The sequence below is a fragment of the Hippoglossus hippoglossus genome, chromosome 12 (assembly GCF_009819705.1).
Source record: "Hippoglossus hippoglossus isolate fHipHip1 chromosome 12, fHipHip1.pri, whole genome shotgun sequence".
Taxonomy (NCBI): domain Eukaryota; kingdom Metazoa; phylum Chordata; class Actinopteri; order Pleuronectiformes; family Pleuronectidae; genus Hippoglossus; species Hippoglossus hippoglossus.
Window position 1 is genome coordinate 1,886,179 of NC_047162.1, and position 23,882 is coordinate 1,910,060.

Consider the following 23,882-nt stretch of genomic DNA (forward strand, 5'->3'; position numbering starts at 1 on the left):
ACATTTTGAATTTAGGACATTTACTGGGATTGGAGGATTTTTTCCATTGCATTACTACTTCTTTTACTTACCAATCTGAATACTTCCCCCTGTACTGATCTTACAAAAATAGAAAATGGAGGATGTGATTATTTATTTCATGTCACTGTTAACAGTCCTCGCTGTGCCTTGTGTCTGCTGTGCCGTGGCTCTGATCCCTTTAATTTATGTCATTAAAAATACACAGCAGGGATTTCCAGTGAGTTTCGGAGCAGACTCACATTAAAGGGATTACAAGGCAACATACGGTCCCAAAAAAAAAAAGGAAAAAAGGCCAGTGCTAAATCAACTCTTCTGCTCTCTCCTCAGCTGTGCAGAGCTGCGCGGTGAATTTGTCAGACCCGGAGGGATACATAGACTCCTTGGATGACCCCCCTCTGCCTGATGGTACCTTCTTACACTGCACCTACACTGTGACCGTGTACACCGGCTATGGAGTGGAGCTGCAGGTATGCACATCAGCAGCAACAGCAACTAGTCACTGTCAGCAGAGTCACTGCTCATCATGCTGGACATCCCTCTGTGGTTATAGAGCTGGGTTTATGTGACCATGAGGGTGCCTCTGATCTGATCCCAGTGGGAACTCTGCATCCTAGTGACTGCCGCTGGTACTGCCCCCTCTGTCTCTCTCTCTCTTGAGAAGCCCCCTTTTCAACACAGATCCTGTATATTTCCGTTAAGATGACAGCCTCATTTGTACGCCTTTGTCGCTGAACTAAACGAAGCAGAAATATCACCGGCACAGTTTGTGATTTTAGACAGCACGACCTGAGTTCCATGTTTATACTTTTATACGGAGTGGCAGGATGGAATACAGGTGCAACATTCCCACCTTGAACAGGCTGTGTAAAGGGGGCTTTTCTCTTTCTCTCTCTCCCTCTCTCTCTCCCTCTCTCTCCCTCTCTGTTTTCTTTTCATGGCTTTAATCCGACACAGCAGGGGTCAGCAGTTAGATTCATCCATCTCAACATTCTTTTAAGAACTGTTCCCGGTGGGTCAGTACTGTTTAAGAGTTTTGATATTTTTCTTTGGTTAGAAAATTTTTTGGGGATTTTATTTATTTTAAGACAACAGCTTATGTTAATTGTCGTTCTGCAAAAAAATTACTCTTACGTGTATAATGTTTATTTGTCTTTCTAGACTTTTGCGGCCCCTCCTTACCTTAACCATTACAACTGTTTTGTCCTCAAACATGCTGATAAGTTCATGTGTTTTTTACACATTTGAAAAAGAAAACCTACACTAAAAATAAAAATAAATGTGGAATGTGTAAAAGTTTGGGCTCCCTACTAAGTCAGTAATTAAAATTCTTCCTTTTGCATACAGCTATAAATGCCTAATCCCAGTCCTAATTTGAACCTAGTTTTAAGCTTAACTTTGCATCTAAATCTTCAAACAGTCCTTTGAAGTAATAAGAAGCAGCTGAAATGTCCAGGCACTGAGACTCAAGTTGGTCCTCACAACAATAGATGTTCAAACACACTCACGTTATTCAATTTTAATTCGCTGAGATTTCTGATGTCACCTCAGTCACTGATAAAATGGATTCTGTTTCCCTCCAGCGTGTGACAACCATCAACACATTTTGGGAACTGGAGCTGGATTTGAGTGGGTTATTTTTCCTGCATCCAGGAATTTGCGACGTCATGATGCAAATTTAAACCAAAAGCCAGTGACTGTACTGAATCTTTGCAACAATCACTGACTCACGAGCACGGCCTTTGAATTTGAGCAGCAGGAGTGAGGCGGAGAATAATCTGCAGATGAGTGTGACCACACTGAAGCTTCTTGATAACAGCGTACCTTTAATTAAATAAGTAAGTACCCTTATAATAAAACTTGTGTGCCCTTGTGTGCACAGTGCAAAACAATTTAAACACAACACTGTAGGGTTGTCACCTCATACAGTTCCATAAAGTAATATTCACCTGGAGTCTAGCCTTTCTGGCCCTTCTGTAATATTTACTCTACTTTTATATTCGACTTGGTATTTACCACACTCTTTTTTTCACCAATTCAACAGTCAGGTCCAGCTGGGATAATAACACACTGATGACAGCGATGTGAGTGCATCAAAAGGCTCAAAAGACTCAAATTCTATGTAGAAATGAGGGGAAGTGCAGGGTTAGGTCATGATTTTCTATATTTCTGGATAATTTTAAAAGATATTAACTATAGATGCTTTGATGTTTACAAGCATCCCTTATATAGTAGTACAACTTGTGTACCATTTAGTCTAATTTACTATTAATATCTGAGAATGATCCTCAAAACAACAAAGCCTCACACTGAGACCTCTCCATAACAGACTTTGCTTGTGGGCATTTGTTGCCATGTAGTAAATGCTCGTCAATGTATCGTCAATTGAATAATAACTTAGGAGCATTTGAAAGCATAAAAATATTAAGGGTGTATCTTCACTGTGTGTTCAGGTGAAGAGTGTGAATCTGTCGGAGGGTGAGCAGCTCTCTATCAGGGGTGTAGATGAACGAGGGTCCCTGCTGGTCCTGGCCAATCAGACGCTGCTGGTCGAAGGTCAGGTGATCCGCAGTCCCACCAACACTCTGTCCGTCTACTACCGCTCTGGGCCGGAGGGAAGCATGGGCATCTTCCAGCTGCACTATCAGAGTGAGTCCATGCACCACATGTGTACAGACACACACACACTCACACACACACATGAGTTTACACAAACCTAAGTCTGTCACATTATATACGCTATACAGATTCAATAAGTGTAAATTCATCATTAGGAACTCAGGCAATGTTTTTACTTTGTATACAAGCTAATGGAATGATCAAACATCTTCTCATCTCATAACTTAGCACAGTGATTGAATCTGTCACGTGAATTAGCTGATTAGCGCTCTGATTAATTGGCTCCCATCTCATTAGGGGCCTGCGAATGGGGGAATTTGTGTGTGTGTGTGTGTGTGTGTGTGTGTGTGTGTGTGTGTGTGTGTGGGGGGGGGGGGGGTGTTTGGCCCTACAAGCCCACAGAGGATATCATATGGAAAGGAGGAAGCATCATAGTGTTAAGAACCACCTGTGCTGTTAATCACAGCCATTTAATCCTTTTACATCACGAGCAGGTAGCAGAACAGAAGAGAGTCGTGTTGACTGAGATTAGAATATGTTCACAGTGGAAAATGAGGGTGAGATAGAAAGGCATAAAAATAAAACAGCATTAAGAGACTAAAGACAACACACACAGAAAAGCTTATTATTATGATAATTTAATTAGAATATATATACATCGTGTAATTGCTTATTTTCGAAACCATTTAACGTTAATTGACCAAGAATAATTACCTCACACTATTCCTCTGTACTGTATATTTATAAGCTCTTTTGGCCACTTCTGTCCTAATACATGCATGCGGGAACAGAATTAAATGAGGACTCAGGGCTGACATTTATTTTTGATCTTTAGCTGTTGTGAAGTAAATTGTAAAATAGCAGCTTCAGACTAAAAACAAGAAGTCACACAAACAATTTGCATATAATATAATGGGATAAGTGAACATTGACTTACATGCAAAGCAGCAATAAACATAAAGTTCGACTGAGTCTTGTGGTAATGTTGTTAGTTTGTGTATTTTGTGTACAAGCCCTGTGCGAATGACTTAGTTTCAGACTCTGGAGAGTTGACATGTGGCCTACTTTGTTTGAACAATACAGAGGCCTTAAAATAGAGCGTGGCCCTTTACTTTAACAATGGCTCTGGGTCCAGAAGGGAATTCCCCATTCATATTTTCCATTGACGTTTCAGATGTCCTTATGAAAGAGTTTTTGTTCTGGAACCAGGTCGACCAGCTTAGAGATGAATCGTGACCATAAAACATTTGATTCAGAGCAAAAATATAAATATTGGAAAATGGAAAAAAAAGGTAAACGTACAAGACTGTGTTCATAATTATTATAAGAGTGAAGAAACCACACATCGGGAACCCACAAGCTGGCCCTCACTAACACTACTCCACAGTACGTGACCTGACTTGTACTCATTTGGATGCTAACAATAATATGGCTAAGAATCAATAATTTACTGTATACTACTTTGGTTTGTTCTGCAAACTGTAACTGCAATAAAAGTAGAAAGCATGTAGCATCTGTCAACCCCCTCTCTCTGTTTAAAGTCTTCAGGCTGGGCTGTTCCCTGCCGAAGAGGCCTCATTTTGGGGAGGTGTCTGTGCTGGACTTGCTCCCTGGAGGCAATGCCCGTTTTCACTGCCATATGGGGTACCACCTGCAGGGGGAGGCGCTGCTCACCTGCCTCAATGCCTCCCTGCCCGTGTGGAGCGGCAAGGAACCCAGCTGCAGAGGTGAGTAGGTGCAGAGCTGCAGACGCTGGTTTCAAAGTGGAGCAAGATTTGAAAAGTTTCATATGCAGCAAAAAGTTTTGGCCTCTATGTTAAAGTGAAGTAAAAGTGCCTCCTCTTCTGCAGCTCTTTGTGGAGGGACAGTGAAGAACGCCACAGTGGGGAGGGTATTGTCCCCTTCTCCCCACCATGGGCCAAACGCCACCCAGGACTGTTCCTGCTCCTGGTCCCTGGAGGCACCTAAGGGCCAGAGGCTGCACCTGCACCTCGAGAGACTGGCCTTGGGATCCACTGACAGGTCAGGACATCTATGAATGTGTTTTATGGGACAATGTCTCCAGTCTGCAGTGACCAACCTGTTCCACGAATCTGAAGGTTTTCACACTGGTTCTCTTTACTTGAATAGGCACTAATTTTTGTTTTCAGAAAACATGTGACAATAGGACAAATAGAACGAAACATGGAACAAACAGTTGTTGGAGGGTTCTCAATCATATAGTCTTGTATGTTGTGATTTGGCACCGTACAGCTTAAACTTTTATTTTAGCAATTTAGAATGTCTTTCCTTTAAACGCTGCTATAGTTTTATTGTAACAAATGATTTACACATATGTCTGATGACACAGTTTTTTTGTTTGTAAGTGTGTGTCTGTGTGTCAGAGAGAGAGGAAGAGAGCAAGTGGGACCGGCTGATGAATGTGCACTGCTCTGAAGAATGATCTAACTAGTATCTAAGAAAAGTATGGATCATTATGTGGTGATCCGTGTTGATATTGTGGCGTCATTTCAATCAAACCAACGTTTAAACTGGAGTAGGTCAGCGACGTCAGCTGAGTCTGTGAGTGAGAGAGAAAGAGAGAGAGTGAGAGTGAGAGTGAGAGTGAGAGAAAAGTGAGCAATGGAGTCAGTGTGTGTGATGTGTTTGTGTGCGCATCATTACCTTTCCCTCAGGTTCAGGGAATAAAGAAGCTATGCTATTCTTCTACAGTAATCAACCGCTTATAGACATCAATTTGGCCTGGATGGAATGTGATTACAAGCAATTTCCACTGTACTAGAATTTTGTTGGGAGGCGGCGTGAAATTTGATAATTCTCTATGCAGGAAAAACCCTGGACAAGCCCGTCAATGATCTGAATATCTTTAGTTTATTATCTAGGGCAGCAGGGCTCCATCTGATTGGCCACATATATTCACATGCAGAGCTTGGTACATGGAAAGCATTTATCGCAGTTCAAGCAGCCTTTTGCGATACGTATATATCGTGCATGTTGATATCACGATGACGATAAATATCAGATATATTGTGCAGCCCTACTTTGTAGTAAAACATGAGGAGCTACACTGAGGGTCATCCTTCCTGCTGGATCTGTAACAGTTCTATCTTCTTTACTAGATCTTTCACTGGTTTCCTAATTAATGTGTGCAAAGTTCTCATTTTACATCTCCAGAGGATTTTTGTTTTCCTTACCTTTATTGAAAGGATTGACTAAATATGTCTTGAAGATGTTAATTCAAACTTTTATTCACAAACACATTTGCGAAAATGAAAACAAAAACATGAGTTTAACTCAAGACGTCCTCATACTGAGAAGAAAAAGCGATAACAAAGCAAAGCTTTTTCTTCTCTAACATCGGTAATATCAACAGACCATGGAAACCTAAACCTAAACACTTTCACATGCACTGATGCGCACCATCTTTCCATCCCTGCAGGCTGGTGTTGTGGAGCGGGCTGGACGCCGGCTCTGTGGTGCTGTTCGATTCCGGGCGCGGTGGACAGATACCCTTTGAAGGAGTGATCAGTGAGGGTCCAGCTGTGAGGATCCAGTTCATCACTGATCAGCCTAACCACAACACAGGATTCAACATCCGCTATGAAGGTATGGAAGCTAATGTCGACACAACAATAATCAATGTATTTCTGCCGCACAGTTTATACATGAACTGATCCATATCCATATCCTGTATGATTATTTAAACACGATTATTTCTGAGATGACTGCAAGGCTGCTTATATTGTTGTTCTAGAGGATTCACAGTCTGAGCTAATGCCTCCTGGCAGTGTTAGATTGTGGACACGTCTATCCTCACCAATAAAGAGAAAAGTAAAAGCTCACCAAGGAAACGTCTTTGGAATTGGAATGACAGATATTATCTATTCATTTTAGTTTGTTGAGGTATCACAAAGGGAATTCAATTGAAGAATATATTCAAATAGCCATACGGAGTGACTTTAATAAAACATATTTTGCTCTCTGTCTTTTTTCCTCATTTTCTCCTGCAGCTTTTGAGCGTGGCCACTGCTATGAGCCGTACCTCCAGAATGGAAACTTCACCACCTCTGACCCTTTGTACGGGGTCGGAGCTGTGGTTCAGTTTACGTGTGACCCAGGCCACTCGCTGGAACAAGGGCCCCCTGTTATCGAGTGCATCAGTGCGAGGGATCCGTACTGGAATGACACAGAGCCGCTATGCAAAGGTAACACTTAAAGGGATGAAGAGAACATAAGCCAGACAATCTTTTGACCTTTCTTACATTGTTCTCTGATTATGTATGTATGGGAGTTCCAAGTTCAATTAAGTTAACTCTCTCAACTGCAATGTCTTGAATCACTGGTGTCAGCCTGATGGATGCCACATGTTCACGAGGGGTGAGACTTGTTGGTGACTGCTGCAGTGGTGGAACGTTTTTCGTTCACAAAATGTACCACAAGTGTAAAAAGAAGAGCAGTTCTTCAAGTCAGCAGAAAGAAACACATCTACTTAGCAGAGTGAGTAGTCATATCAGTCTTCTCCATTATTGCCATGGTGACCATGTGCTCAGAGGGAGTGCTTTGTTGACTTTGCCGCTGTTTGGAAACATACAGGCGGCCATGACTCGATCTGACGGTGGAGGTTGTGTGCACTGAAGACACTCCTCAAAAAACCATCACACGTTCGCTGCATGTTTATTCAGATAAAAAACTGAAAAGTAAATATTGAATATTAAACTGAAGATTCCCATAATTAACCTTTAAAAGCAGTTTGTTGGCCAGGCTGTTTTTTTTACAGCTGACATTTGAACCCACTCCCACAGAATTTAGTGAAAATGAATGTAATGATTTGTGAAACATATACAGTAAGTTTTCATTTTTTCTGACAGTCCCCTCAACTTTTAAACTTATATATTTGACCTGGAAACATGTTTTTTTTTATGAAGTGCTATATTCATTAACAGCAGTGGGGTCATAAAGAAGTGAATACAAAGCAAACAAATGACTAAGAATTCCCCCCGGTTGAATTAATATTTGTAATTTGTGTCACTATGAACTTTTTCTGTATTAGACCAGACCAGGATTTACCCTGTGCTGTAGGTAGCTAAATCATAAACCATAGTAAAGTAGAATTTTGTTGTGATCTCTACACGTTAATAGTTTACAGGGAAAAAAAGGACGATTCTTAACCATGAACACAAAATCCATTGATTTCCTTTCGTGGCTTGATTTCACAAACTGCTGCGAGACTCAGCTGAATGTGACAAGTTAATTCATGTGTAGGAGCCTCAAGAAATAATAAGTTCCTACAAGTGGAGGATTTTTTTCAATAGTGTGTTTGACATTTTAACTGATGCAGTCTCCGGGGATAGTTCAACACGTTCAACCCACTCTTGTTTGCTTTTCTTGCTGAGATTCAGATACAAATTTGAACTCCCCTCTCAATCGGAAGATAAAGCTCAGGGACTGTTAGTTTAGTTTATCTTATCTTAGCTCATCTTAACTTGTTTTGATTATCTTAAAGACTGAAATGAAAGGGAAACAGCTAGCCTGGCTCTGACCAACAGAAGCAACACCTGTCAACACTCACCACTAACTTCCTTTGAATTAAATGATATACGACTGTTGTTTCTCATTCTTTAGTCTGTCCTCCTGTCTCTCTGCAGCACAGTGTGGAGGAGACCTGACTGGTCCAGGAGGCGTGATTCTGTCTCCAAACTGGCCAGAGTGGTACGGAGAGGGGGAGGACTGCAGCTGGAGGATACATGTCGGGGAGGACAAACGGGTGCTGCTTGATGTACAACTGTGAGTTAACGTCAACACACAGACTCACATCCAAACGTCTGCTCCGATTCAGAGTTTGTCCCGTCCAAGAGCCAGATGTTGTCATTAAAACTGTATGTGATGAGTTGTGAGTATAGAGGCTCAGTGGGGGGGGGGGGCAGCGCTCTGTCCAGATGTTGTGCATATTGATATTTCTGTGTTCCTGCTGATGCACTGAACCAAAGTCAAACCCTGACAAGGTTACTGACATGCTAATGAGACTGCCACTGTATTTGGTCATTGTGACTAACTGTGATGCCTCAGACATCTCAGACAGGTCCAGTGTAAATCTAAAGTAAACTATGTTCATAAGTTTCATTTTAATTTGGGAAGTCACACTGAGAAGATCTGGTTTAGGATCACTGCACTGCTAAATGTCTTATTAGTATTTCTCTGACTGAAAGCACATAACCATAACAGAATTGAGGGATCAAAGTAGAAATCTGTTCTGTGTTTACCCAGCCAGTAAAAGCAGGAGGGAGCAGAGCACAGCGAAAAGGATGGATCAAATCAGCAAATCTCTGCTGAGCTGCCTCCTGATAATTCGCAGTGAATTTATTCCAAAGCAGATGAGCTCAGTGAGTCAAAATATTTATGTTGAAGCAGTTAAATAACCAGCTTCAAGGCAGCATAAAGGACATGGTGGGGAGTAATAAGACTGAAGATGTAGGAAGGAGCAGTTTAAAGGCTTGCCAGGCAGAAAGAGGATTTTAAAATAGGCTCTGGCTTGCATCAGGGGCCAATGTAAAGACAGATCAGGACAAGTCTACTGTGATCAAAATGCACCAAGAACTCTTGATGCTGTTTTGGAGAAAAGTGTATCGCAGTTATGAAAGCTTTGACTATATTTCTGTGTTTACATGAGTTGCTAATAGAATATTCCATTCATATCTAATATGACTCACATCATTACGTCACTATGCCATTATGTCTGATGTTTTTCCAGCAGTTTTAAAACCCACAACATAAAATAATAACACAACCATAGAACATTTGGGTGTTTTCTTTCTAATTTTGCAAAAGCAACAACTCCTTTTTATGTTTCCATCTCTTTTACACTCTATTTATGTCTAGATAATGTGACTAATGTCAGAAGACTCCACACCTCTTAATTCGATTATTTTTTATTCAGAGAAGGACCTCATTTGGCTTTAGGAAATCTGAAAATTCTGTTTACCTGGCAACGTCTTATTCAGATTATTTATCGGGTTAATATCAGAATAGTGGTCCCCATGTCAACAAAGTCACTGTTATATTGTTCAGAAAAGGGATTAAAAACTATTCCAGAAAACTTGATGGAATGGCAGCCAATGTGCAGGAATCCACATTAATGAAAACATCCAGATTTATGTTTTGATAAGTGAGGTGAGGAGGTGCATATATAAGGATTTTCTACATTTTCTACACAGGATTTTCTACATTATACAGATCCATGGGCGCTGTTCCCCCCTGCTCAGTTTTTACTTCATACTTTACGCAGTGGCATCAAATTTAAAGCTTTTCATCATGTGAATGACTTATTTTACAACTATATATTTGAATTTTTCACATTCACTTTAATACTGACAGTGTTGTATGTAATAATGCAACAGCCCAAAAATAATGTAATGGATTTTTTTCCAGCTAAAAGTGTATAATTTAGCACAATGTATTGTACAGTTTCATCTCACAACATAGTAAGTAAGATATGTGTAACAAATCACAGTAAATCAAAGATGTAATTAATTAAACAACCATCACAACATTTCAATTCTACTTGGCCTACATCCTTTAAAAATTAATGCGTTTGTTAAACTAATTTTATCTGAAGTATGTAATGGGTCTGACAAGTGTATCTCGACTCCCTGCGAGCACCAATCTAATTACATACTTCAGTTCTTCGGTAGAAATATGTCGCATCATATTTACAGATATTTAAGTTTTCCAAACCTTTGCATGCAGCATCTTTGAGAGCACACGTCTCAGTGCCAATCTCGGTGTCTGTTTTTACACACTGTTAAACACTTTGCCTGTAGATCAATGCAGCATTTAGCCTTTGAGGTCATTTCGTCTTCCAAATAGTCGGCTGTCAACATGATTACTCTTTGAGTCATCAGAAACTGATACCACTGTCTCTCTCTCTCTCTCTCTCTCTCTCTCTCTCTCTCTCTCTCTGTCTCTCTCGCTCCCTCCCTCTCTCCCTGTCCTCAGACTTAACATCAGCGACAGTGACATGTTGACAATCACTGACGGCGATGAAGTAACCACACGTATCCTGGGGCGGTACGAGGGAGGAACCAGCCCCTTCAAGCTCTCCTCCACCACCCCTGACCTTACTGTCACCTTCCACTCCGACCCGGCGGGGCTCGTCTTCGGCAAGGGCGAGGGCTTCATCATCAACTACATGGGTGAGAGTCTGGTGATAGTTACATTTTTATTATTTTCAGCAAATCCTACAACAAAACAAAACCATAACTGATCCTATTAACAAGTGGATTAAGAATGCTCTGTGCATTCTCCATTGTGTTGGCTAGTAATGAAGATGCCAAGACTTTGATCTCTTTGGAGTGGAGCTGAATTTATTCAGAGGATGAGAGAAAATTAAGCAGAACCTTCATGTAAATAATTTTGCCTGATACAGTTCCTCTTCCTTAGGAGTGTACAGTAAAACCTGAAAATAAAACTCCTTGTCCTAGTTCCTTCCCAACAGAAGTGAATATGTCGTCAAAACAGTTTTTCATAACTTTGAAAATTGTTCTTTTTAGATTTGCTTTATGGAAGTTGTATTCACTTTCCAATAGCGTGTCATTTCTGTTAACACCATGTATTCAGAGATATCAATAACCACATTTCTCTTGATCGACGCAAACATTCAATCAGGGTACAGCTCAAAACTAGGATGCTACAAGTAAATGCACTTGATGTAAGACTCCTGGCATGTCCCATAATGCAATTCAACCACAGTTTGGCGAGCTAGTAATGGCTAACCTTGTGCCTTGATCTTTTCATGGGATCTGTTGACACAGTTACAAGATAGATCTGAAAACTTTTACTTTAATTCAGTCCCCCCCCCCCCATTCATTTTAATTTTCCCTTTCCTCACCCGCTGCCGACTCCATTTTTCATCTTCCCTTTTTTCCCCCTCTCATCTTTATTTGTCTTTTCTTTCATTTCCCTCTGCCCTTATTCAATCACATCACATTTGTTTCTCCATCTTGCAACGGTGCCTCATTCACACACAAGCCCCAGAGTTTCACAAGCAGCCAAATAAGCTCAGTCACTCCTTCTACACACAGTAATCTGCTGTGCCCCCCATATCCAACACCTGACACCAATTTAGAATCGCAGCGAGACACATACTGTCCAATTTACTTGTCATCCTCCTGACACCACAAGCTCTCACAGGTTTCCCAGAGGAGTAAATCAAGTAGACACAGCATGAATATGCGGGCTACTCACTTTATATACCTGTGTGTGTGTGTGCGTGCGTGCGTGCGTGCGTGCGTGCGTGCGTGCGTGCGTGCGTGCGTGCGTGCGTGCTGAGAATAAATAACCCACCACACACATTCCGGCTTCACGGAGGAGGAGAAGCAAGTCAATAGAGAATGAATAATTGATCCAGGAACTTCAACTTACAAATCCCTGTGGGCTTATTATATTGTACAGTGTAATGCAATACTGTAGGTTGTCCGATCAATCATCAAATATACATATGCAGACACGTTCACACTAGTCCCAACAGGAGACTTCTTATTTCCATGTTTCTCGAGGCAGTGTGAACAGTGTGAATTGTATTAATGTTTTGTATTTTCTTTTTGGCACGGTTTGCTACTGGAAGCAGTTTTGTTTTCTTCTTCTCTTTTTCAAGAAATTAGCATCCACAGAGCAATACATATGCCTCTATTTTTATGAATGGGGAAAACAAGAAAAATCTGTAGCTGATTTGATTGATTAATCAAGCACATAAATCACGATAAAGCCTATTATTGTTCTTACATAACAATATTCATAAAACAATAAAGAGAAATAAACATCTTATGCTTAAAGTACTTGAGGCTGGAATCTACAGGAATCTCTTGTAACATGGAAGGAACATATTAAAGTCAGGCACTCTATTGAAATCGGCATTACCTTAACATGGGACAGCTCACTGTTGATTTGAAATTCATTGTAGAGGAACTCATGGGTGGTGAACTGTGTGAATCAATCCAGCATTTCAAAGAGTAGTGCACCCAACTGCCAGAGGGTTGTGGGGTTGGCCTTGTATTTTCCATTTGAAACTCTGGAGGCGTGTACACAAGGGTTCCTACAATGAAAAAACAAAGGCGGAGGAACAGGCACTGATTTGAATGACAGTCATCGCTTAAAAGATAAACCCGCACTCGAGGGCCATCGGAGCCACATTCACGATGGAAGTTCTCTGTTTTGATATCACGATGGAAGACTCCCTTAGAGTACAAATCGATGGCTGCCTCCACCAGCTGCTTCATGATGATCTGAGACAGAAATAAAGAGACACACAGGAGTTAGAGTGGTGAAGAAGGGACTCTGAGGCGACACTGACCAACAAGGTCTATGTGGTAGCTGGTTTGGATCTTTCGACCAGAGCCCACGTGTCATTTTGTCCTGAACACTTGACCTGAGCACACGGTCTATTTAGGTCCATCTAGATTCAAGATTCAAGAGTTTATTGTCAAATGCACAACAATTACATTAAGCAATCGCTGGCAATGAAATGCTTGGGTCACAGGCTCTCTTATCGCAATGCTCAGAATATATAGAATAAAATATATAAAATAGAATATCAAAAATTTTAAATAGAAAATAAAATATATATATATCTAAATATATATATACACCTAAAGAAAAAACAATAGTGCAATTATGTGCAATAGTGCAAATATGTTAAGGTGCTGGTTTAGTGGAGTTATTGCAGATTGGAGGAGTTTAAAAGTCTTATGGCCTGGGGGATGAAACTATCTACTATGTCAAACAGTAGCAGTACATTTTCTAAGACACTGAATGTGCATCACGTTCAACCCTTAAGAAAACCCCAAGTGATCTAAAAGAAGTGATGATTGCTGCAACAGATCTATCTTTCCTGTCAGTTGTCTGCAGATGTGACAGACAACTGACAGCTTGTGATCATTTTCTTGAGGACTGGTCCACTGGAAGCCTGAATTGAACTGGACAACGTTTTCCGAAGGCAGCTTCAGTAGCAAACTGTCCTTGTCAGAGTGGAAGCACCGGGGAGTTGATATTTGAAGACCACACTACAAAGATGAAATCCATCATTCTGCCACATGGTCAAGTCACGGCACAATAAGTCCATCAATCTTCCACACTGAGACAGACTCCTCCTCACAGAGGGCATAGGCCAGTATTCATGTCAAGATCAGATGTGGTGCTGTTCATCTTGTTGCTTCTTTACCCTTCACTGCAGCCAAACCTGGACCACAAGCAATAACACGTCATAATGGAGCCATTAATCAATGTTTTTTTTTGTTTGTTTTTTTCAGAGGTGTCCCGAAACGACTCCTGTCCAGACCTGCCTGAGATCCAGAACGGCTGGAAGACAACATCCCATGTTGCACTGGTGCGGGGGGCTCACATCACCTACCAGTGTGACCCTGGTTATGACCTGGTGGGACGGGAGACCCTCACCTGTCAGCTAGACCTCTCCTGGAGCTCACAGCCCCCGTTCTGTGAAAAGAGTCAGTTCCCCTCTTATTTAAACTCCATCTACCTCACAGTAATGTTTGAGACCAAGTATGTAGACGTTATTGTTAACTGATTATCCAGATTTCTGCATGTCCAAGCTGAGCTAAGGTTGATTTCTATTTCATGATAGTACATTGTCTTCCCTTTATTTAGATACATTCTTAACTTAGGCACAACATCGAATTCAATTTGTCACAAATTGAATTCGATGTTGTGCCTAAGTTAGGCTTAATTAAAAAAAAAAAGATTGATGCCGGATAAATATGTTCTATAAATAACCGTGTACATGTATATGTAAAACAATATGTCACTCTTCATTTTCCCTGTTGTCCTTCCCTCAGTCATGTACTGCTCAGATCCTGGCCACGTGGAGCACTCCACCAGGTCTCTGTCAGATCCTAAACTCCTGGTGGGAACAACCATTCAGTACAGCTGCAATCCTGGCTTCATCCTACAGGGCGGCGCCACCATTACTTGCTATGGCCGTGAGCCGGGGACTCCTGTGTGGACATCTCGACTCCCTCACTGTGTCTGTGAGTATCATTCAAAGCAGGGTTGAGTCAGGTCATTTTGAAATTTAATAAATGAATGCAGATTACGTAGTAATATTTGTAATCAGTCCAATGGGTTTTGAATAATGTAAAACAATCAGAATACTTTTCCACCTGTATTCCAAAAAACGGATGCAGTCGTATAAATGAATCATCAAAACATTGTCAATACAAATGAAATGAATTATGCTTATTCAGTATTTGTGTATTAGCTATTAAACTAAACCATTGGTACCTTTATGTGCCGAGCTCATCAATCAGCTGATGTGCACTGCAGTGAATGCAGATTAAACTAAATCCAAGTAAGAGTAAACAGAAAAGCGAAACTCAAATGAAACCAGTCCCACGTTGTTTCTGCAGCATTAGCTAGCTCACTGAGAGGGAAACTTTCCTCTAAGCGCTGCCTCACATAAGCTCTCTCTCCCCAATGTTTCATGTATGGCTCAACTACTAACTGCCCAACGGAGGCAAAAATGCCAAAAAGATAAATAAATAGAAAGAAGCTTGTGTGCTGAAGCTGTCCTGTGGTTTAATTTGCCAGTCCTGTGACTACAGAGAGCTGTCACCAGGGTACATGGCAGTTAACTGAAGATGAGAGGCTCTTTCCCTGCTGCTGTGGATCTAACATGAGTGGGTTTGTGTGACTTCTTGCAGAAAGGAAAAAGGACTGGCTCTCTCCTTCCTGTGCTGACACAGATCACAGCGTCTCTGCATGCCAGAATCCCAGGACTGATGATGAGCGTGTGTGTGTGTGTGTGTGTGTGTGTGTGTGTGTCTATGTGCTTACTTAATTATTAATGTTTGTGTGCAGTGTTTGATATGTAAATGCAATGCTAAAGCACCATACCAATCAGCCCTCAACCACCTGGAGGAGGGGGTGGAGATTATCCTTGAGTCATGTCATCTCAGCATGGAGCCTGTCAGTTGTGTCAGTCGAGCTCTGACGCAAAACCTCAGATTCATGTTGAGGAACTTGACGGCATCCATCCAGCTTTCTTCCTCTCTTTTTTTTTTCTACAGCTGAGGATTCCGTTTCCTGTGAAAATCCTGGTCTCCCTGACAACGGCTACCAGATCCTGTCCAAGAGGCTCTACCTGCCCGGCGAGTCGCTCACCTTTGTCTGTTACCAAGGTTACGAGCTCATTGGAGAAGTTGCAATTAAATGCATCCTGGGAAACCCGTCCTTCTGGAGCGGCCCACTTCCTCTCTGCAGGGGTGAGACTTCTGCAGAATTTGGTGGATCTTTTTTTCAGTGTTTGTGGCATGACAAGCTCCCTTGTTTGCAGATGTATGCACGTACCCAGGGGTTTTTGGTGCCCTTTGTTTGTTGATACAGATTGATCATGCTCCTGTTCATGCCACTGACAGTTCGCTAAACTCCTTTCCCAAACAACGACTATCAAATCTTAGATCAGCATTCAAAGAGGTCAGAGAATGGTGTCCTTTTTTTCCCTTTCCAAGACCAAAGACACAAGAGCAGATGACATGTGTAAGAGCTGAATCAAACAGTGTTTGAATCAGCATATGGAGCATTTACTTAAAAGACATACATGCATTTAAAATGTTATTAAGTAAAAGTACATAAGTATTGGTAAACCTTACTTATAGTATCAAAAGTAATGCAGGACAACATCTCCTGTGAGTGTATCTCTGTTCATGGCTGTAGCTACCACTGAGCTTACATTTAAAAATACATGAAGGACATTTTATTGGCTGATTCCACTAGTTACTTTTTTATAAACACAAATAGTAATTGAGCTCTTAGGTAAACAGATAACACAGCAATACAAATGTATAACAGTAATTCAAACTTGGACTCATGACTCAGTTTATTTCTAATTTCTAATTACATTTCAGTATTGGTTTGGCCATATTACAAATCCTGCCAGATACACAACTGTCATTTTCTTTTAGAACTGAGCTGAATATGTAAAAGTTGTTTAAAGTAACTAAGTAACTTGAGTGAGTCTTATTAATTGATCTGCAAATTATTTTCTTTATTCATATTTGAGCAGTTTACCCAAGTACTGTACATAAGCACAAGTATAAGGTCATCTAAAGGTACTCTACTTGGTCATTTTTTGAATATTATGAAATATTTTACCCCTACGCCACAATAATTATATTCAAATTAAGATATTATCAAACAAAATATATAGAGAGTTGATCAAATTTGAAATATATAAATACAATGTTGCTTTGTTTTATGTTAAACTACTCAACAGTGTTTGCAGGTAGAGCTGAGACAATAAGTCCATTGGTTAATTAATAGGTCAACTGACATAAAATCATTTGGCAATTAATTTGGCAATTTGAGAGGATATGCAGCTCTTCCTTTTTAGTTTGTTTAATTATTGGGATGTTGGAAAGAACCGGCATTGTGAGGCCCCGGGTAATTCTGTTTTCTGGATTTTTCAAACCAAGCAATCTATCAATTAATCATGAAAATAATTAGGAATTTCATGATTATATAATTTGAAACGGATTCCTCATCCCTGAAAGATAAACAGATTTTGTTAGCTCCAGAAGGAGGTCATGATATTATTTTGGATTATTCTACAGCATTAAATACAATTACTACAGTATTAATGCTAAAAATACTTTTTTAAAGTACTGTACTTTGACTTGTCATTAAGTCGTTTACAATGTAGTATCAGTACTTTTACTAAAGATGATATGTACCAAGTGAGATAGAGTATGTGTGACGGCAGAAAGCCTGAGAGGCGGAACAGTGTGATCGGTGAGGATTTTAGCGAACAGTGAATTCAAAGCAGCCTTGTTACAAAACTGCACACTGCACAAGGAAGTATGATGTCAATTTTCATATGCACTGACTGACAGAATGATGTCTTGCAGCCAACCATGACTGCTTTGGCAACCATGCTTTGGAAGGTGAGTCTGGGTGTGTGTGTGTTGTTGTGATCTGATACTGTGGGGCTGAAAGGACCACACAGTTTGTTGTGTAGACTCACAAAAAACCCTCAAACAACGCCTCCTCGTCTGCTCTGCCTGCATCAGCAAACATCTGCCTGACAAGTTCATTCCTATTGTCTGTGTTTTTTGTGTGTTTGTCCAACCACCTGTCTATATTCATGCAGTCACCTGTAGAATCAACGTACGTTTGCTGAGCCATCCCTGACCAGACTTTTAGAGCTTTATTTGTTCTCTTGCGTTTAATTAAACTTGTTTCTTTGTGTTGTGTATCAGTTGCAGAGGCGACCGCAGGCTCCACTCTGGATGGAGGGAACATTGCACTGGCCGTCTTCATCCTGGTCCTTCTGTTGTCTGTGCTGCTGGGAGGAGCCTACATCTATGTCACACGGTATGATCTCAGAGCGCTTAACTTTAAGAAGTAGTTTGGCATTTGGGAAATAACACAACTTGCTGGCTTATTCACGTAAGACTGATACAGCGTTCATATTAGCAGGTCGGGCCAACTTACAGCACAGAGACTGGTAGGGCTGAAACTGGTCATTGGAAATTGCTAATTGGTCTATTAGCTTGTCTTTAAAACCTTCCACCACACTGCTCGTACACTGCCCCCTACTGTTCATTTTCATATTGCAGTTAGCATATATGGAGTTAATTTGTTGGACATGCACCAACAACGCTCCAGACAGACACAGGATGCGTGAGGCAGCTATCTTGATGATTTTATTTATTTTATACACTCTCCCTCATTCTGTCCAACAGGTGCAGGTATCACTCCAACCTAAGGCTGCCTCTTATCTACCCGCACCCTTACCGACAGATCACTGTAGAGACAGAATTTGACAACCCGCTCTATGAGACAGGAGGGGTGAGTGTCCGGTACATTTAACAACTCATTGTCCGTATACTCCAGATACTCACACTGTCAATTCTGCCTCTGTCTTGTCCATCTTCTTTTTCATTCTTAGCAGGACACTCGTGAATATGAAGTGTCGATATGAGAAGCCTCACAAAAGACATTTCTGACCCAAGACCGACCGCCTCGTCCTAACTCCTCATCCTCTCCTCCCTCCTTCTCCGCCCAGGAGGAGGCGATGTAAATACAAATAGATGATGTCCAGCCCCTTCTGCCATGAGATGCAGTGATCGATCCTGCTCTCTCCTCCTTTGACACAATGGTTTCTGACGACATGGTGGGTTATAGGAGGGGAAACGTGAAGCGGGAGAGGAGATAGACGGGTTATTGACAAACCCGTGTGCATCAGTGTTTCAGGGAGATTATGGCAGATGTAGGATGGAGAGAAAAGACCTAAAGAAAATCAAAGAACATCGAACATGGTGAGGAAAAGGGTGATGATGTTTGTGAGATGGGACAGAAAAGGAGTTAAGGAGGGGAGAAGGGGAAGGATTCTGGGACAGGACACTGTGTGAGGAATGTGGACTGAAGGGATTTAAGCCCTTTTTAGTATTTTTGTCAAACATTTCTCACTTGTAAGCAATTTAGAGAAAGAATCCTGGAATATGTGTCAGACATGAAGAGTTAAAGTTTCTAATCCTTAAGACTTTCATGAAATCCGACCCCATTATTATTGAGGTTTTAATCAAAAGGTAGTGAAGGGTTTAGCTACATTTTATCGACAAAAAAGGATGTTAATGCGTGATTCCATACCCTCAACATCGCTGTTTTCTGTTCACTACTGCAGCTGAGCTGCTAATGTAGGGAACATTTCCTACTGCTTCACATTACAAACAGTCAATGGGCCAAACACAGGGTGAATTTTATTGTGAAGCAGTCACAGGAGATGCATGGTGTGGGACTGTGATCGTTCAACCAATTTTCAATATTTTTGGCTGGATTGCTACAGCGAGGGTCAATGTCTGTGACCGCCTGGTCAATCTTAGGGATTGTCAACTTTAAGTGTCTTGGGGATAAATCGACAGGAAGAATGGATGAGATGGACTTTATTTTTATTTTTTTACAACCACACAGGTGTCACTTTTTCTTACCACAAAATGACAATAACAGGGAAGAAGTAATGGTGAGTGGCTGCCTTGTGTCCCTCCTAATCAGTCCAACACAGGACGTCTGTCTCCTGTCCCAGAACTCCCTCCTGCCTGCAGTCACCTTCAAGGCTTTTTACTCCAGCCGCTCCGCTTCTGACTTTAGCTGTAGTAAATTGGTATTTAAATCTATGACTTCAGGGGCCAGTGCAGTACTGTTGTCTTATTTCTCTCAGATGTAGTTAGATTGATGACCTCAGGACTGAACCGGCTGATGACTAAAAAGGAAAATTCAAAAAACAAAACATGCATTGTTGCAGATGAGGAGGTTGCCATGTGAATAGCGTAGCTGTAGTCAACTGACCGACCTTTGAGTGCAAGCTCAATCAACCCACCAGATGATGTATTTATTTTGATGTACTGTATATGTGATGTTTTATGCAGATTGATAAATGTACATTTTCATTATGAGAAGACAAATGTCAACATTTTCCCTAAATAAATGGTAAAACTTGAATAAAAAGTACAAAACATTCTTTGTAAATACTGAGGCCTTCAGATGAATTATTTTGCATCTTGTTTTTATTTCAGGGAACAAATTTGAAACCAAAATGTGACTGACAAACTCCTTTCTTTAAAATCTGTGTACTTTTCAAAGCTCTTTGCTCAGTCTATGCAGAACGTGTCTTTCATCTTAACGCATCTTTCTGTCTGTCTGTGTGTCTGTCTGTTTGTCTGTGGAACATATATCTTGAGAACCGTTCAACATTCGGGCTTCACTCTTGGCAAGTGTATTGTAAATTGCCAGAGAAAGTGCAGTCTTGATTTTGGTGTGATTTGACACGCAATATGTTCATATTAATAAAAATTGAACAAACAGGCGAAGCAGGGCTCTGTAGCAGTCAGTGGGGGCGGGGCAGTAAGCCTTCAGTCTGGGTCTCCTTTTATGTCTTGAGCTAAACTACAGCAGTGGTTGACGATTGGGTCAAACCTCTGATTAAGTCGCTGCCAGATCATTTTGGATAATTTGAATTTTTTTAATTCACCACATCAGATTGAGACACAGACACACAGCAAAGTTGATTAGCAATTGGTCTTCAAAGTAAAAGCACAATGATCGTTTGATTGCTGAAATGCTTTTATTCAAAGTTAATTCTGAAGATTATGTTGATTGCTTAACCGACCTCTGAAATAGCCGACATGCAGTGTATGAAAAAAATAACATTAGTTAAGTCAATCATTCAAACTTGTATATAAGCCACACACATGAAAGTAAAGTAAATTCAGTTAAATGTTTTGACAAACTTTGACTTTAAAATCTTCATTGAAGATAAACCTGGTAGGATGAACACAAAGTTTTCTAACTTCACTCTGTGTAGGACTCACTAATGACAAGGAATAATTCTGATGTAGCTCTGGAGCATTAACACAGGCCAAGCAATTTCAGGCCAGCCATTCTAAACAGGAAGGTTCAGAATGGACACTGCAGTAGACATTAAAATTAATGTTAATGATTAGTGATTTTTGCATTTAGGTAAATCTAGAAACATAGTAAATGTATATTCAAATCCAACTAACCCTAATCCTAAACTATGTGAGGTTCTGGTGAAATTGACACAAATAAGACAACCTGTCAAATTCTCGTCACTGAGTCATGTATTTAGTCCAAACACCTCTTTAGGTTCAGGTGAGGTCCAGTTAGTGGGAACCAGTGGCTGATTATGCATGAAGCCTTTAGTGATTTAAGTTTGTGATGGAGCTCTGTGTCCTCTGAGAGCATTTAGTCAAGAACTTTTTACTGTTTGTTAATGATCTGGAGCATACGGGTGTTTAATGGGCCACTTCAGGTGATTTGGAGGAAGACGATAAACCTATTGTAAAGACAATTTTCTATCAATTTAAATGGAGTTTGTTAAACCACAATAAGCCTCTGATCATTCATAAACTGTAAAGTAATAACATATTGTACAAAAATACAATTTGTTAAATTTGGCATAGAAACACAGGGAAAGACAGTAACATCTGATCTGAGCATGATTGGCATATGAAGCTTGGCTGTCAAATGTGTTGTAGCAAGGAGCATGACATGTTTTTACTATATGATCCACTTTACAACAAATCATGGATGCCCGTCATCCCTTTTATCTTTCATCACATACATTCAGACCTAAATTAAAATATGTGAGCAATTTGTTTTTGCACATGTAGCAACAGCCTTCCGTTGACAAATATATACTTTTCAAATTTATCTGCACATAAACTTAAAAAAAGCTGATTTATCTAGCCAACCTAATTTTAGCAGGTGAGTCATTTTAGAGATTGAGAAAAGCTGAGAGCTGTCAGCTCATGAAGTGGATCCTTGATGTTCTCAGTGGCCTCGTATAGAATTTTAAATAGAATTTTAGGTAATTTGTCATGTAAAGTAAATTTACACCCCTGCAGTTGAGTGCGATGGAAGGAAGCCTGAGTGATATCTGAGGAAAGGCCATGACAGAAGTCTAGATGAGATGGATGACCCTGTGTAAATCACCGAAAGATTTAAGATCATTAAAGATTAACTTGATTTAAGGAACTGGACTAAATTAATTTACTTTGGCAGAATTAAATAAAACGATTTAAACCAAAGATCCAAACATAGCTATATATTTAACAATGTGTCAGCAAAAATTTTAAAACTACAGATAATTTGCAGATATGGAGCTAAAACCTCTGAGCTGGGATATGTAGTCCTTCAAGGAATACAAAGGAACTACACTCATACATTAACCATACAACACTGGGCACCATTTTATTGTGACTAAAGTAGATTTTACCTGGTGCTTCTAGTCACCTGCACTTTTAAAGACACAGAAAGACACTGGATATACTTTTCAGAAAGAATTAATTGGGTGTGACAACTTCATCTATCTATCTATCTATCTATCTATCTATCTATCTATCTATCTATCTGTCTGTCTGTCTGTCTGTCTGTCTGTCTGTCTGTCTGTCTGTCTGTCTGTCTGTCTGTCTGTCTGTCTGTCTGTCTATCTAAAGATTTTTAGAGAAAACACAATTCCACCATCACCAACATGGAAAGATGTCTATCTACTTTAATGTCATTGAAGGAGCTCATTACTTTTACCACAGCACAAAGCTCTGTTTCCATTCAGTTGAGAAGCAACTTTTCTGGACCGAGTGCTCTTGTCTTCCTTGATGAGTGGGAGGCAAATCTTGCCCCGCAGCATTTCCCTACCTCCAAACCACTTTAATGTCCTAATGATTCCTTCTGTTGCCATCGTGAATGCTAATAAGAAGATAATGCTTCCTGCCATGATAGCAATTTCCAGAGGCTTTCCTGCTGCTGTTAATTCAACTGGTGAGAAGCTTTTAACCAGATGTTTGATGCTATTAGGCGCACTGAGGAAACCGAGCGCTACCCACACAACTTTAATGAGCCGAAGGCATTCACAGAGCCAGAAATACATTACATTTATGTCTCCATTCAGGGAATTTAGCTGCTGCTATTATCCAAAGAAACTCTAATGAGTGCTGCAACACAAGGAGATTGTTAACATTATGGACAGCTAACAGCATGGGTCAGACCCACAGAAATGAGCAAAAGATCTGCCAAAGGTATTTATTTCTAATGGACTAATGCAGGCAAACTAATAATACTACAAACACGTTTTACGTTCTTGACTGCAAGCTCCACTGCTGTAATGTAATCAAAATATTGAGTCAGCAGGCTGGCTGACAGCAATATACAGATGTAAAATGATTAATTTATTTATTGATTATTCAAAGTCTTACTTTACAGCTTTACATCAATTTCATTAATGTATCAGTGCATTTACATTGTGAGGAAATTAGTGTATTGTTATTTTACGCTATATCATACTGTTAAAATGGTCCAACCTAATTAAATGAATAAACAAATGAATCAAATGCAAAGAGAAAATAGATTCAATGTTTACTGCACCTTTTAAATATGCTGGCATATTCCAGATATTTTGAATCAGATGGCCCATGAGTATACATTCAATAAAAACCTGTGACCTTATGCAATCATAGTTGAAATCCAACTCTTTCTATGGGTAGGTCACAGTTTCATGTGAAAACAGTGCATTCATGTATGTGTGATGTTTGAATAAAGCTAATGGAGATTAGGCTGTAATATAGTAAGTTAGGTATGAGAACAAGTTAAAGTACAGTGTATTGTATGCCACAGATGTACAGTCTCCACAACAGGCATTATCAGACAGGTGCGAGACTGAACTGCGA

The 23,882-nt window shown here is 40.3% G+C and overlaps 1 protein-coding gene across 5 annotated transcripts in view; it reads left to right on the forward strand.

The window, feature by feature from the left end:
* Positions 1–20,157, forward strand: part of LOC117771888 (seizure 6-like protein) — a 63,938-nt gene extending 43,781 nt beyond the window's left edge. The window contains exons 3-18 of one of the 5 annotated variants that reach the window (XR_004615660.1): positions 349–488; positions 2,472–2,667; positions 4,179–4,364; positions 4,488–4,659; positions 6,077–6,243; positions 6,648–6,842; positions 8,283–8,421; positions 10,630–10,826; positions 13,938–14,132; positions 14,481–14,672; positions 15,711–15,905; positions 17,547–17,582; positions 17,898–18,012; positions 18,384–18,489; positions 18,590–19,094; positions 19,216–20,157. Coding sequence is in view for 1 of the 5 variants with exons in the window: in XM_034602748.1 (XP_034458639.1) it covers positions 349–488; positions 2,472–2,667; positions 4,179–4,364; positions 4,488–4,659; positions 6,077–6,243; positions 6,648–6,842; positions 8,283–8,421; positions 10,630–10,826; positions 13,938–14,132; positions 14,481–14,672; positions 15,711–15,905; positions 17,547–17,582; positions 17,898–18,012; positions 18,384–18,489; positions 18,590–18,622 (2,264 nt within the window). In the remaining 4 variants the exon portion in view is untranslated. Of the gene's footprint in view, positions 1–348; positions 489–2,471; positions 2,668–4,178; positions 4,365–4,487; positions 4,660–6,076; positions 6,244–6,647; positions 6,843–8,282; positions 8,422–10,629; positions 10,827–13,937; positions 14,133–14,480; positions 14,673–15,710; positions 15,906–17,546; positions 17,583–17,897; positions 18,013–18,383; positions 18,490–18,589; positions 19,125–19,215 lie in introns of those variants that run through there. The other 4 variants (XR_004615661.1, XR_004615663.1, XR_004615662.1 and 1 more) reach the window with 4 other exon arrangements.
* The last annotated feature ends 3,725 nt before the right edge of the window (positions 20,158–23,882 follow it).